At 53.2% G+C, this 13141-nt stretch overlaps 1 protein-coding gene across 1 annotated transcript in view; it reads left to right on the top strand.

The window, feature by feature from the left end:
• LOC132211024 (homeobox protein SEBOX-like) overlaps positions 1 to 5115 on the top strand; it is a 5919-nt gene extending 804 nt beyond the window's left edge. The window contains exons 2-3 of the mRNA XM_059655341.1: positions 325 to 488; positions 4037 to 5115. Of these exons, the coding sequence (XP_059511324.1) occupies positions 325 to 488; positions 4037 to 4567 (695 nt within the window). The 3' untranslated portion in view covers positions 4568 to 5115. The remainder of the gene's footprint in view (positions 1 to 324; positions 489 to 4036) is intronic.
• Positions 5116 to 13141: the final 8026 nt, after the last annotated feature.

Here is a 13141-nt window from a genome sequence, read left to right as displayed (position 1 = left end):
GACGGTCAGGGTCTGGAGGTCAGGGACTGGGGGTGTCAGGGACTGAGGGATGGTGAGAGACTGCGGTGTCATGGACTGTGGGGGTCAGGGACAGGGGATTAGGATCTGGGGCTCAGGGACTGGGATGGTCTGGGAGTGAGAGTCAGGGTCTTGGAGGGTGGGGGCTTGGGGTGAAGGAGGATGTGGGGCACAGGAGAATTGGAGTGAGGAGTGTGGGTGCGTTGGAGGGTGGGAACGTATCAGTTTTTGGGGCGAGGGGATATTCTGGGGAGGAGTTTTTCGGAGCAGTTGAATTTCTGGGATGCTGATGTCTGCTCTTGGCAGGTGTCGGCTCTCTGGCCGAGGGGCAGCGCAGGAGGAAGCGGACAGTGTTCAGCAAGTGCCAGCTTACAGCCCTGGAACAGGCGTTCATGCTGAGCCCTTACCCTGACATCGACAGGAGGGAGAGTTTAGCTACAATCACTGGGCTGCCAGAGCCTAAGGTCCAGGTCAGTGCACGGTTTCCCAGCTTCTCGTAAACAATCTTCGCTTCTGTTCTGGGAAGTAGTTACAGCATAGGATGTAATGGTAATGTCAAACTTTGGCCCTGAATGCATTGCAAAGGTGGTGGAGTGTGTGACAGAGAGGCAGAATGTGATCATATTCACTTCAGACTGAAGTATGAATTATAAAGCGACGGTTAATGTGTGAATCACACTGTAACTCGCGCTCGTTAATGCACGGTGGCTCCGTGGTTAGCACCCCCGCCTCACAGCGCCAGGGACCCGGGTTCGATTCCAGCCTCGGGTCCCTCTCTGTGCGGAGTTTGCACATTCTCCCCGCGCTTGTGCGGGTTCCCTCCCGCAGCCCAAAGATGCGCAGGCTGGGTGGATTAGCCATGGGAAATTGCCCGTAGTGTTCAGGGATCCTGTAGATTAGGGGGGATGGGTCTGGGTGGGATGATCTGAGGGTCAGTATGGGCTTGTTGGGCCGAAGGGCCTGTTTCCACGCTGTAAGGTTTCGATGATTCTATGAAACTATCCCAACATACTCCTGGTGAACAGCCCACACTCTACAAACTGCAGGGGTCTCCCAAACTCTCCGTTTAAAGCCAAAAGCTGGCAATCGGAAACAGGGAATGCGGCAGGAATTCCGGCACTGAGTGGGAAAGGGTCGGTCCGCACCTGTACCATTCACTGAGCTCCTCCGCACCGCTTTGCCGCTCACTCCTTTCATTGGCCAGACTTTCTCGGGAAGTTCTCCTCCGACTTTCTATCCCCCTGTCCCAGTAACCCTCAGCCCCAAGGGGGTTGGCGGGGCGGGGGGGGGGGGGGGGGAAGGACGCTATTTCTAGGCCATTCCTGACTTTATCTGCTGTTTGCTCAGCTCCTGCAGACTTGGGGCACAGCCCCCCGGAGGGGAGGGGGGAATGGGCCAGGTAACCTGGAGCTGGGAGGTTGTTGGGAAAAATTGGGCTCGAGGCTGCTCCAGCCTGTCCGGCTCAAAGCCTTCGCTGCCCCATCTTCAGCTCAAAAACCCACAACTCCAGCCGCCAGGGTCCTCCCTCAGACAGGGGCGGAGGCTGGGGGGGGGGGGGGGGGGGGGCGGAGAAGGACGGAAGCATAGAGGGACGGGGTGGGGGGTGGTTGGGGAAGTCAGTGAGCACTGTTGAAGTCTGGATCTTGCTGTCATTGGGAATGGAACCCAAAATCACCAGCACCACCCCCCCCCCACCCCCACATTTACTGGGACAGACAGTGACTGCTGAGAAATTCCTCACAAACATTTCAAACCTCCCAGTAGAAAAAAACTTCATAAAATTGGGATGACAACATCACCAGCGAACAGCGAGTGCTGATCCCAACATTCCCACTGGGAAGTAAACAGGGCCACTCTATCTACACCGACCCCTTCCCTTGTCTTTAACATTCTCTGCCTCCCCTTACCCCCGCCGTTTCTCTCCCACTCCCACAATTTCACTCTCCCTGTCTCCTTAACTCTCCCTGTTGTGTCCAGCATTCTAATGAAGAATTCCTACTAAACATGCCAAGGCTTCAATGAGGCTCGGGGTGTGAGTAGGAGGAGATGTGTGTGGAGAAGAGTCGGAGATGAAGGGGGAGTGGGAACGATGGGGGTGTGGAAGATGGAGGCAGCCTGGGAAGAGCTGAGGGAGAATGAGGGCTGGATGGGAAGTAACAGTGAGAAAGGTAGAGGGGGAGTAGGACAGGTGGAGAGGGAGTGGGAAAGGTTGAAGGGGAATGGAAAGGATAGAGGGGGTGTGGGAAGGGCGGAGGGGGTGTGGGAATGGTGGAGGGGGTTTGGGAAAGATAGAGCGGAGGATGGAGAGGGAAGGGGAGAGTGGAGGGGGTGTGAGAAAGGTGGAGGGGGTGTGGGAATGGAAGAGGGCATGTGAGAAGGGTGGAGTGGGTATGGGAATGGTGGAAGGGGTGTGGGAATGGTGGAGTGGGTATGGGAATGGTGGCAGGGGTGGGGGAAAGATAGACGGGAGGGAGGAAGGAGACTGGAAAGGGTGGAGAGGATGTGAGAAGGGAGGAGGGGGTGTGGGATAGAGGGGAGGGTGGAAGGGGTGTGGGAAGGGTGGAGTAGGTGTGGGAAAGAGGGGACGGTGGAGGGGGAGTGAGGAGGGTGGAGAGGGTGTGGGAAGAGTGGACAGGGTGTGGGAAAGATAGAGGGGAGGGTGGAGGGGGTGTGGGAAAGATAGAGGGAAGGGTGGAGGGGTGTGGGAAGGGTGGAGGAGGTGTGGGACAGATAGAGGGGAGGGTGGAGGGGGAGTGGGGAGGGTGGAGAGGGTGTGGGAAGGGTGGAGGGGAAGTGGGGAGGGTGGAGGGGTAGTGGGAAGGGTGGAGGGGGAGTAGGACAGAGGGGGAGTGGAGAGGGTGGAGGTGGTGTGGGAAAGATAGAGGGGAAGGTGGAGAGGAAGTGGGGAGGGTGGAGGGGGAGTGGGGAGGGTGGAGAGGGTGTAGGAAGGGCAGAGGGGGAGTGGAGAGGGTGGAGGGGATGTGGGAAAGATAGAGGGGAGGGTGGAGGGGATGTGGAAAGATAGAGGGGAGGGTAGAGGGGGTGTGGGGAGGGTGGAGAGGGTGTGGGACGGGTGGAGGGCGAGTGGGGAGGGCAGAGGGGGAGTGGGGAGGGTGGAGAGGGTGTGGGAAGGGTGGACGGGGTGTGGGAAAGATAGAGGGGAGGGTGAGGGGTGTGGGAAGGGTGGAGGAGGTGTGGGACAGATAGAGGGGAGGGTGGAGGGGGAGTGGGGAGGGTGGAGAGGATGTGCGAAGGGTGGACGGGGTGTGGGAAAGATAGAGGGGAGGGTGAGGGGGTGTGGGAAAAATACAGGGGAGGGTGGAGGGGGAGTGGGAAGGCCGGAGAGGGAGTGGGGAGGGTGGAGGGGGTGTGGGAAGGGTGGAGGGGAAGTGGGGAGGGTGGAGGGGAGGGGTAGTGGGAAGGGTGGAGGGGGAGTGGGGAGGGTAGAGGGGGTGTAGGGCAGAGGGGGAGTGGAGAGGGTGGAGGGGGTGTGGGAAAGATAGAGGGGAGGGTGGAGAGGAAGTGGGGAGGGTGGAGGGGGAGTGGGGAGGGTGTAGGGGGAGTGGGGAGGGTGGAGAGGGTGTAGGAAGGGCGGAGGGGGAGTGGAGAGGGTGGAGGGGATGTGCGAAAGATAGAGGGGAGGGTAGAGGGGGTGTGGGGAGGGTGGAGAGGGTGTGGGACGGGTGGAGGGTGAGTTGGGAAGGCAGAGGGGGAGTGGGGAGGGTGGAGGGGAAGTAGGGAGGGTGAAGGGGGTCTGGCAAGGGCAGAGGGGGAGTGGGAAGGGTGGAGGGGAAGTGGGGAGGGTGGAGAGGGTGTGGGGAGGGCGGAGGAGGAGTGGGGAGGGTGGAGGGGATGTCGGGAGGGCGGAGGGGGAGTGGGGAGGGTGGAGGGGGAGTAGGAAGGGTGGAGGGGAAGTGGGGAGGGTGGAGGGGGACAGGTGGAGGCACAGTGTAGCTGAATTGAAATACGTCCAAACCTGTACAAACGGTTTGCTAGCGTTTTGCTGATTTTTCTCCAGGTCTGGTTTCAGAACCGTCGAGCTCGATGCACCAAACAGCAGAAGGTGGTGTGGAATCGCCAACTGTCAGATCCTTGTCTACAGTCAGACGGTCAGTTTACAGCTGCTGGTACAAACACTCAACCAAACCGAGCCACCCTCTGCATCAACCCCGTTCTGGGGAGATCCAGCAAGAACAGCTCCCCACTGCAGCAGCAACAGTCCTGTGCAGCCACTGTCTCCCCCAGCTCCCTGGACCAGTGTCTGTGGGAGACTAGTTCAGATTTCAGTATCCTGCGTCAGCCAGCAGCCTGCCACATTTCCAGAAACAATGCCAGTCAGCTCACTCCCAGCCTCAGGTTCAGGGATAAAGGGGACACTGTGACTGTCTCCAGAAACTGTGCTGCTGATTCTGTGCAGTTCTCAGTATCTGACCAAGTGATGCCAATGCTAAAGCCAGGCCCTGCAGAGCAACAGGAAGCAGGAATATACACCTCCCTCCGCTTGACCTCTGACCTCATCTACAATGCTGCAATTGTCACCAATGTGTAATCTCCAAAGTCCTAAATCCTGAAGGAACCACACAGCAATTTTCAACTGCCGAAGACTGCACATCATGTAGTGTAAACCAACACACCCAGTCTCTTGATGCAGATACACTGTGACACACCACAGGCCTTAGGACTCCCTCACTGCCTTTCCAGGCACCACTGACAAACATCCTGAAGGAGGGACTCTGGCTCATTTTCCATCAGCATGTTCCTAACTCAACTCTCCTGCACTGCACATCAGCAACTCACAGGAACAAGTGTACCGTTCCGCCAGCCCCATAACATCTGACAGTACACTCAATGTGACATATGAGGTCCTGTACCTTCCTCACTACCACTCTCCTCACAGCTCTGCTCTGGAATTGAAGCTGGTCAGGGGTAGGAAACCCTTCATCAATGGAAATGTGACAACTGGCCTTGACCCTGTCCAAATCTGGCACTCACTTTCGACAGAGGTCACCGGACAGTGGTTTGAAACTGGGGCGTGGTAGTGGATGGGTCGAAGGACAGTGGTCAATGGGCAGGGAGCTGATTCCCCAGATTGTATTGCACTTTCGTGGATGGGCTTTACTGATTCCTCATGTGAGCAGTGATGGAATAATTATTGCAATTTCTTTGCTGTACACATGAGCTAGCCATCATTACCCAATAAAACAGAATTTATTAAGAATTTATAACAGGCTGGTTTATTTATATAAACAGATATCCTGAGGTGTTGTTATATTAACTGTTTCTGTGGAGATTGAACACAGTATACTATTCTGCTGCTGATGATGAGATACTGGTTTGTTGCTGGTGAGGACTGTAGGGATTCAGAATTCTGCTGTAAGTCACACATTCTACAAAGAAACAAAGAAACCTACAGCAGAGGAACAGGCCCTTCGGCCCTCCAAGCCTGCACCAATCAAGATCCTCTGTCTAACCTGTCATCTATTTTCTAACGGTCTGTGTGTCCATTTGCTCCCTGCCCATCCATGTACCTGTCCAAATATATCTTAAAAGACATTAACGTGTCTGCGTCTACCACCTCCGCTGGCAACACATTCCAGGTACCCACCACCCTCTGTGCAAAGAACTTTCCACGCATATCTCTCTTAAACTTTCCTCCTCTCACTTTGAACTCATGACCCCTAGTAATTGATTCCCCCCACTCTGGGAAAAAGCTTCTTGCTATCCACCCTGTCTATACCCCTCATGATTTTGTAGACCTCAATCAGGTCCCCCCTCAATCTGCGTTTTTCTAATGAAAATAATCCTAATCTATTCAACCTCTCTTCATAGCTAGCACCCTCCATACCAGGCAACATCCTGGTGAACCCCCTCTGCACCCTTTCCAAAGCGTCCACATCCTTTTGGTAATGTGGCAACCAGAACAGTACACAGTACTCCAAATGTGGCCGAACCAAAGTCTTACACAACTGCAACATGACCTGTCAACTCTTGTACTCAATACCCCACCCAATGAAGGAAAGCATGCCATATGCCTTCTTGACCACCCTATTGACCTGTGTTGCCACCTTCAGGGAACAATGGACCTGAACACCCAGGTCTCTCTGTTCATCAATTTTTCCCAGGACTTTTCCATTTACTGTATAGTTCGCCCTTGAATTTGATCTTCCAAAATGCATTGCCTCGCATTTGCCCGGATTGAACTCCATCTGCCATTTATCTGCCCAACTCTCCAGTCTATCTATATTCTGCTGTAATCTCTGACAGTCCCCTTCACTATATGCTACTCCACTAATCTTAGTGTCATCTGCAAACTTGCTGATCAGACCACCTACACCTTCCTCCAGATCATTTACGTATATCACAAACAACAGTGGTCCCAGCACAGATCCCTGTGGAACACAGATAATGGGAACTGCAGATGCTGGAGAATCCAAGACAACAAAATGTGAGGCTGAATGAACACAGCAGGCCCAGCAGCATCTCAGGAGCACAAAAGCTGACGTTTCGGGCCTAGACCCTTCATCAGAGAGGGGGATGGGGTGAGGGTTCTGGAATAAATAGGGTTTGAGGGGGAGGCGGACCGAAGATGAAGAGAAAAGAAGATAGGTGGAGAGAAGAGTATAGGTGGGGAGGTAGGGAGGGGATAGGTCAGTCCAGGGAAGACGGACAGATCAAGGAGGTGGGATGAGGTTAGTAGGTAGATGGGGGTGCGGCTTGGGGTGCGAGGAAGGGATGGGTGAGAGGAAGAACCGGTTAGGGAGGCAGAGACAGGTTGGACTGGTTTTGGGATGCAGTGGGTGGGGAGGAAGAGCTGGGCTGGTTGTGTGGTGCAGTGCAGGGAGGGGACGAACTGGGCTGGTTTAGGGATGCAGTTGGGGAAGGGGAGATTTTGAAACTGGTGAAGTCCACATTGATACCATTGGGCTGCAGGGTTCCCAAGCGGAATATGAGTTGCTGTTCCTGCAACCTTCGGGTGGCATCATTGTGGCACTGCAGGAGGCCCATAATGGACATGTCATCTAAAGAATGGGAGGGGGAGTGGAAATGGTTGCGACTGGGAGGTGCAGTTGTTTGTTGCGAACTGAGAGGAGGTGTTCTGCAAAGCGGTCTCCAAGCCTCCGCTTGGTTTCCCCAATGTAGAGGAAGCCACACCGGGTACAGTGGATGCAGTATACCACATTGGCAGATGTGCAGGTGAACCTCTGCTTAATGTGGAATGTCATCTTGGGGCCTGGGATAGGGGTGAGGGGGTGGTGTGGGGGCAAGTGTAGCATTTCCTGCGGTTGCAGGGGAAGGTGCCGGGTGTGGTGGGGTTGGAGGGCAGTGTGGAGCGAACAAGGGAGTCACGGAGAGAGTGGTCTCTCCGGAAAGCAGACAGGGTTGGGGATGGAAAAATGTCTTGGGTGGTGGGGTCGGATTGTAGATGGCGGAAGTGTTGGAGGATGATGCATTGTATCCGGAGGTTGGTGGGGTGGTGTGTGAGAATGAGGGGGATCCACTTTGGGCGGTTGTGGCGGGGGCGGGGTGTGAGGGACGTGTTGCGGGAAATACGGGAGACGCGGTCGAGGGCGTTCTCGATCACTGTGGGGGGAAAGTTGCAGTCCTTGAAGAATTTGGACATCTGGGATGTGCGGGAGTGGAATGTCTTGTCGTGGGAGCAGATGCGGTGGAGGCGGAGGAATTGGGAATAGGGGATGGAATTTTTGCAGGAGGGTGGGTGGGAGGAGGTGTATTCTAGGTAGCTGTGGGAGTCGGTGGGCTTGAAATGGACATCAGTTACAAGCTGGTTGCCTGAGATGGAGACTGAGAGGTCCAGGAAGGTGAGGGATGTGCTGGAGATGGCCCAGGTGAACTGAAGGTTACGTGGAACAGTCCCTCTTCCACACCTACACAGGCCCCAAACCCCACCTCTTCCTCCGGTACATTGATGACTGTATCGGCGCCGCCTCTTGCTCCCCAGAGGAGCTCGAACAGTTCATCCACTTCAACACCTTCCAGCACATCCCTCACCTTCCTGGACCTCTCAGTCTCCATCTCAGGCAACCAGCTTGTAACTGATGTCCATTTCAAGCCCACCGACTCCCACAGCTACCTAGAATACACCTCCTCCCACCCACCCTCCTGCAAAAATACCATCCCCTATTCCCAATTCCTCCGCCTCCGCCGCATCTGCTCCCACAAGACATTCCACTCCCACACATCCCAGATGTCCAAATTCTTCAAGGACCGCAACTTTCCCCCCACAGTGATCGAGAACGCCCTCGACCGCGTCTCCCGTATTTCCCGAAACACGTCCCTCACACCCCGCCCCCGCCACAACCGCCCAAAGAGGATCCCCCTCGTTCTCACACACCACCCCACCAACCTCCAGATACAACGCATCATCCTCCAACACTTCCGCCATCTACAATCCGACCCCACCACCCAAGACATTTTTACATCCCCTCCCCTGTCTGCTTTCCGGAGAGACCACTCTCTCCGTGACTCCCTTGTTCGCTCCACACTGCCCTCCAACCCCACCACACCCGGCACCTTCCCCTGCAACCGCAGGAAATGCTACACTTGTCCCCACACCTCCTCCCTCACCCCTATCCCAGGCCCCAAGATGACATTCCACATTAAGCAGAGGTTCACCTGCACATCTGCCAATATGGTATACTGCATCCATTGTACCCGGTGTGGCTTCCTCTACATTGGGGAAACCAAGCGGAGGCTTGGAGACCGCTTTGCAGAACACCTCCGCTCAGTTCGCAACAAACTACTGCACCTCCCAGTCGCAAACCATTTCCACTCCCCCTCCCATTCTTTAGATGACATGTCCATTATGGGCCTCCTGCAGTGCCACAATGATGCCACCCGAAGGTTGCAGGAACAGCAACTCATATTCCGCGTGGGAACCCTGCAGCCCAATGGTATCAATGTGGACTTCACCAGTTTCAAAATCTCCCCTTCCCCCCACTGCATCCCAAAACCAGCCCAGTTCGTCCCCTCCCCCCACTGCACCACACAACCAGCCCAGCTCTTCCCCTCCACCCACTGCATCCCAAAATCAGTCCAACCTGTCTCTGCCTCCCTAACCTGTTCTTCCTCTCACCCATCCCTTCCTCCCACCCCAAGCCGCACCTCCATCTCCTATCTACTAACCTCATCCCACCTCCTTGACCTGTCTGTCTTCCCTGGACTGACCTATCCCCTCCCTACCTCCCCACCTATACTCTTCTCTCCACCTATCTTCTTTTCTCTCCATCTTCGATCCGCCTCCCCCTCTCTCCCTATTTATTCCAGAACCCTCACCCCATCCCCCTCTCTGATGAAGGGTCTAGGCCCGAAACGTCAGCTTTTGTGCTCCTGAGATGCTGCTGGGCCTGCTGTGTTCATCCAGCCTCACATTTTATTATCTTGGTTTCCCTGTGGAACACCACTGGTCACAGGTCTCCAATTTGAGAAATTCCCTTCTACTGCTACCCTCTGTCTCCTGTTGCCCAGCCAGTTTTTTATCCATCTAGCTAGCACACCCTGGACCCCATGCGACTTCACTTTCTCCATCAGCCTGCCATGGGGAACCTTATCAAACACCTTACTGAAGTCCATGTATATGACATCTCCAGCCTTTCCCTCATCAATCAACTTTGTCATGTCCTCAGTGAATTCTATTAAGTTGGTAAGACATGACCTTCCCTGCACAAAACCATGTTGCCTATCACTGATAAGCCCATTTTCTTCCAAATGGGAATAGATCCTATCCCTCAGTATCTTCTCCAGTAGCTTCCCTACCACTGACGTCAGGCTCACCGGTCGATAATTACCTGGATTATCCTTGCTGCCCTCTTAAACAAGGGGACAACATTAGCAAGTCCTCCGGGATCTCACCCGTGTCTAAGGACGCTGCAAAGATATCTATTAGGGCCCCGGCTATTTCCTCTCTCGCTTCCCTCAGTAACCTGGGATAGATCCCATTCGGACCTGGGGACTTGTCCACCTTAATGTCTTTTAGGACACCCAACACTTCCTCCTTCCTTATGTCAACTTGACTTAGATTAAACAAACATCTATCCCTAACCTCAACATCTGTCATGCCCCTCTCCTTGATCAATACCGATGCAAAGTACTCGTTAAGAATGTCACCCATTTTCTCCGACTCAGTGCATAACTTTCCTTCTTTGCCCTTAAGTGGGCCAATCCTTTCTCTAGTTACCCTCTTGCTCTTTATATATGAATAAAAGGCTTTGGGATTTTCCTTAACCATGTTTGCCAGCAATATCTCATGTCCCCTCTTAATCCCTTTTTTCAGATTCGCTCTACATTCCCGATATTCTTGCAAAGCTTCGTCTGTCTTCAGTCGCCTAGACCTCATGTATGCTTCCTTTTTCCCCTTGGCTAGTCTCACAATTTCACCTGTCATCCATGACTCCCTAATCCTGCCTTTTCTATTTCTCATTTTCACAGGAACATGTCTCTCCTGGACGCTAATCAACCTCTCCTTAAAAGCCTCCCACATATCAAATGTGGATTTACCTTCAAACAGTTTCTCCCAGTCTACATTCCCCAGATCCTGCCGAATCTTGGTAAAGTCGGCCTTCTAGTTGAGGTACCGCCGTTAAACACCCACCCTCTAAGCACAGCTGGAAAACAAAGTGGGACAGCTGCTGGACACAGCTTGCCCTGTCGTACAAATCAGCACTTTCTTTAATTGCAAAAAAATACTTTATTCACAGAAAGAAATCTTTCAGTGCATACACAGTTAACGAAGCAGTTCAGATTTATAATCTCTTTACTTACTCAGAAGAAAAACAAATATTGGTGTTCAGCTTTCTCTATATTTACAACTAACATCTTGGCATTTAGCAGAGGCATCAGCAGGGCCCGGTTACTGAATGGACCCGCGGTTATGTTTTGACAGAAGGACCTTAGACAGTGGTCTTTCCCCACCGCGCCTTGGCAGCAGTTGCCCAATGCTTTAATGTGTCCCTCAGCATGTAGTCCTCGACCTGGAAATGTGCTAGAGTGCAACATTCAGTCAGGGTCAACTCTTTCAACTGGAAAACCAGCAAATTTCAGGCAGCCCAAAGAGTGTCTGTCACAACACTGATGATCCTCCAGATGTTTGCCTTGGTTTGTATCCCGCAGAATAGACGATAAAGCACAGACTCTTGTGTCACGGAGCTGCTCAGGACAAACCATGACAAAAACCACTGCATTCCCCTCCAGATTTACTTTGCATAGGCACATTGCAGAAGGTGTTTGACAGACTCGTCCCCTCCGCAGCCGCTTCAAGGGCAGCAGGCGGTGGCACAGAGAGTCTGGGTGTGCATAAAGGATCGCTCTAGCAGAGCCCTTCTCACCACCAGCAAAGCAATGTCCTGGTGCTTGTTGGAAAGTTCTGTTGATGAGACATTCTGCCTAATGGCTTTGACAGTCTACACAGGAAACCACTCAACAGGATCCAACCTCCTTTTCCCAAAAGGTCTCGAGGACACTATGTGCTGACCATGGCCTAATGGAGTTGTGATCAGAGGTGATATCCTTCACAAATTTCTCCACAAGGGGCAGGGAGACCCTCAGTACGGAGTGACACTTGTGTTTGCGTACTGAGGGTCTATGCACAGTTTGATGAAGCCAACAAAGGTGGCCATTAGGGTGAGTGTAGTATTCTACACTATGCTATGTACATGCTACGTTCACTCCCCTCCCCCTTTGTCCAGTTCTTTATACATAACGTCCCTTCGAACTTCCATCTTTGACCTCTGAATGAAGTGGAAGATGGCCCGTGTGCGCGCAATGGTGCGGGTTTGGGGAATAGGCCAGACATGTACCATGCACAACAACACCGAGAGTCCCTCACGGTAGAGGAACCAGTGTTCCCATCTACCTAGTTTCTGCCTCACTTTGGTGTCACGCTCTTCCCAGGTTTTGGGACACGCCCCAGCCCCTCCAAACCAACTACCCAGCATCATCATGCAATCTGACCTGATGGTGAAGGGAGCGAATGATGGGTTGGTCCCTTTCTCAAAGAACATGGCCTTGCTCTTGCCTCAATTTATATTGGCACCTGAAGCCAGTTCGAACTGGTCATAAATGCTCATGGGTCTGCACACTGAAAGTGGACCACAGCAGAAAATGGTGAGATCATCCATGTACAGAGAGGCTTTTACTTGCAGGCCCTTGCTGCTGGGAATAGTTCCCCCTCTCAAATTCGCATTCCTCCTGATGGACACAGCAAAACGCTCTTTACAACAAACAAGGCAAGAGAGAGTGGGCAGTTCAGCCTGACTCCAGATCTGATTGGGAAGCTTTTAGATTCCTACCCACTTATTGAGGCTGTGCTCCTGATGTTGGTTGAAAGCAGTCAGATCCAATTACAGACTCCCTTGCCAAAGCCCATTTTGGAAGAGTACATCTCTTGTGTACATGTGCGATATCCTGTCAAAGACCTTCAGCTGGTCCAGACAAATGAGGCAGGCATCCACCCCTGTGTCCTGCATGTAGGCGATCGTATCTCTGATGAGTGCGAGGCTCTCAGTGATCTTCCTGCCTTGTACAGCACAGGATTGATCAGGGTGAATTACTGATCCCAGAGCACACCTGACCTGCGATCTTAGGCAGGATTTTGTAATTCATATCCAACAGTAAAATTGGCCACCAATTTCTAGTCCCCTCCTTCTCCCCCTCTGCTTGTAGATGAGGGTGACGGTGCCTTTTTGCATGGATTTGCACATGGACCCTGCCCAAAGCATACTGTTGTGCACCTCCAGCAGGTCCTGGCCAATCAGGTCCCACAGAGCAGAATACAACTCGGCCGGTAAGCCGTAACTTCTAGGAGCTTTATTCTTTTCAAAAGGACTTGAGGGCCTTGGTCAGCTCATCCAGAGATATCAACTGGTCCAGCCTCTCCTGCATGCTGTCGTCTAAGAGCTCTGTGATAGAGGACAGGAATGTCTGGGAGGCCGAGCTGTCAGTGGACTTCATGGGCAGTCTGGCGTAAAAAGATTTGCTGATCCTCAGGCTGTCAGACTGAGACTAACTTACCGAGCTATGTTCTTCCTTCAGGATGCTGAGCACAGAGCTCTCCCTGTGCACCTTCTGGAAGAAGAAACGTAAGCACGTCTCATCTTGCTCCATCCAG

The sequence above is a fragment of the Stegostoma tigrinum genome, chromosome 27 (assembly GCF_030684315.1).
Source record: "Stegostoma tigrinum isolate sSteTig4 chromosome 27, sSteTig4.hap1, whole genome shotgun sequence".
Taxonomy (NCBI): Eukaryota; Metazoa; Chordata; class Chondrichthyes; order Orectolobiformes; family Stegostomatidae; genus Stegostoma; species Stegostoma tigrinum.
Note: the sequence above shows the minus strand (reverse complement) of the source record. Positions and strands in the feature narration are given on the sequence as shown.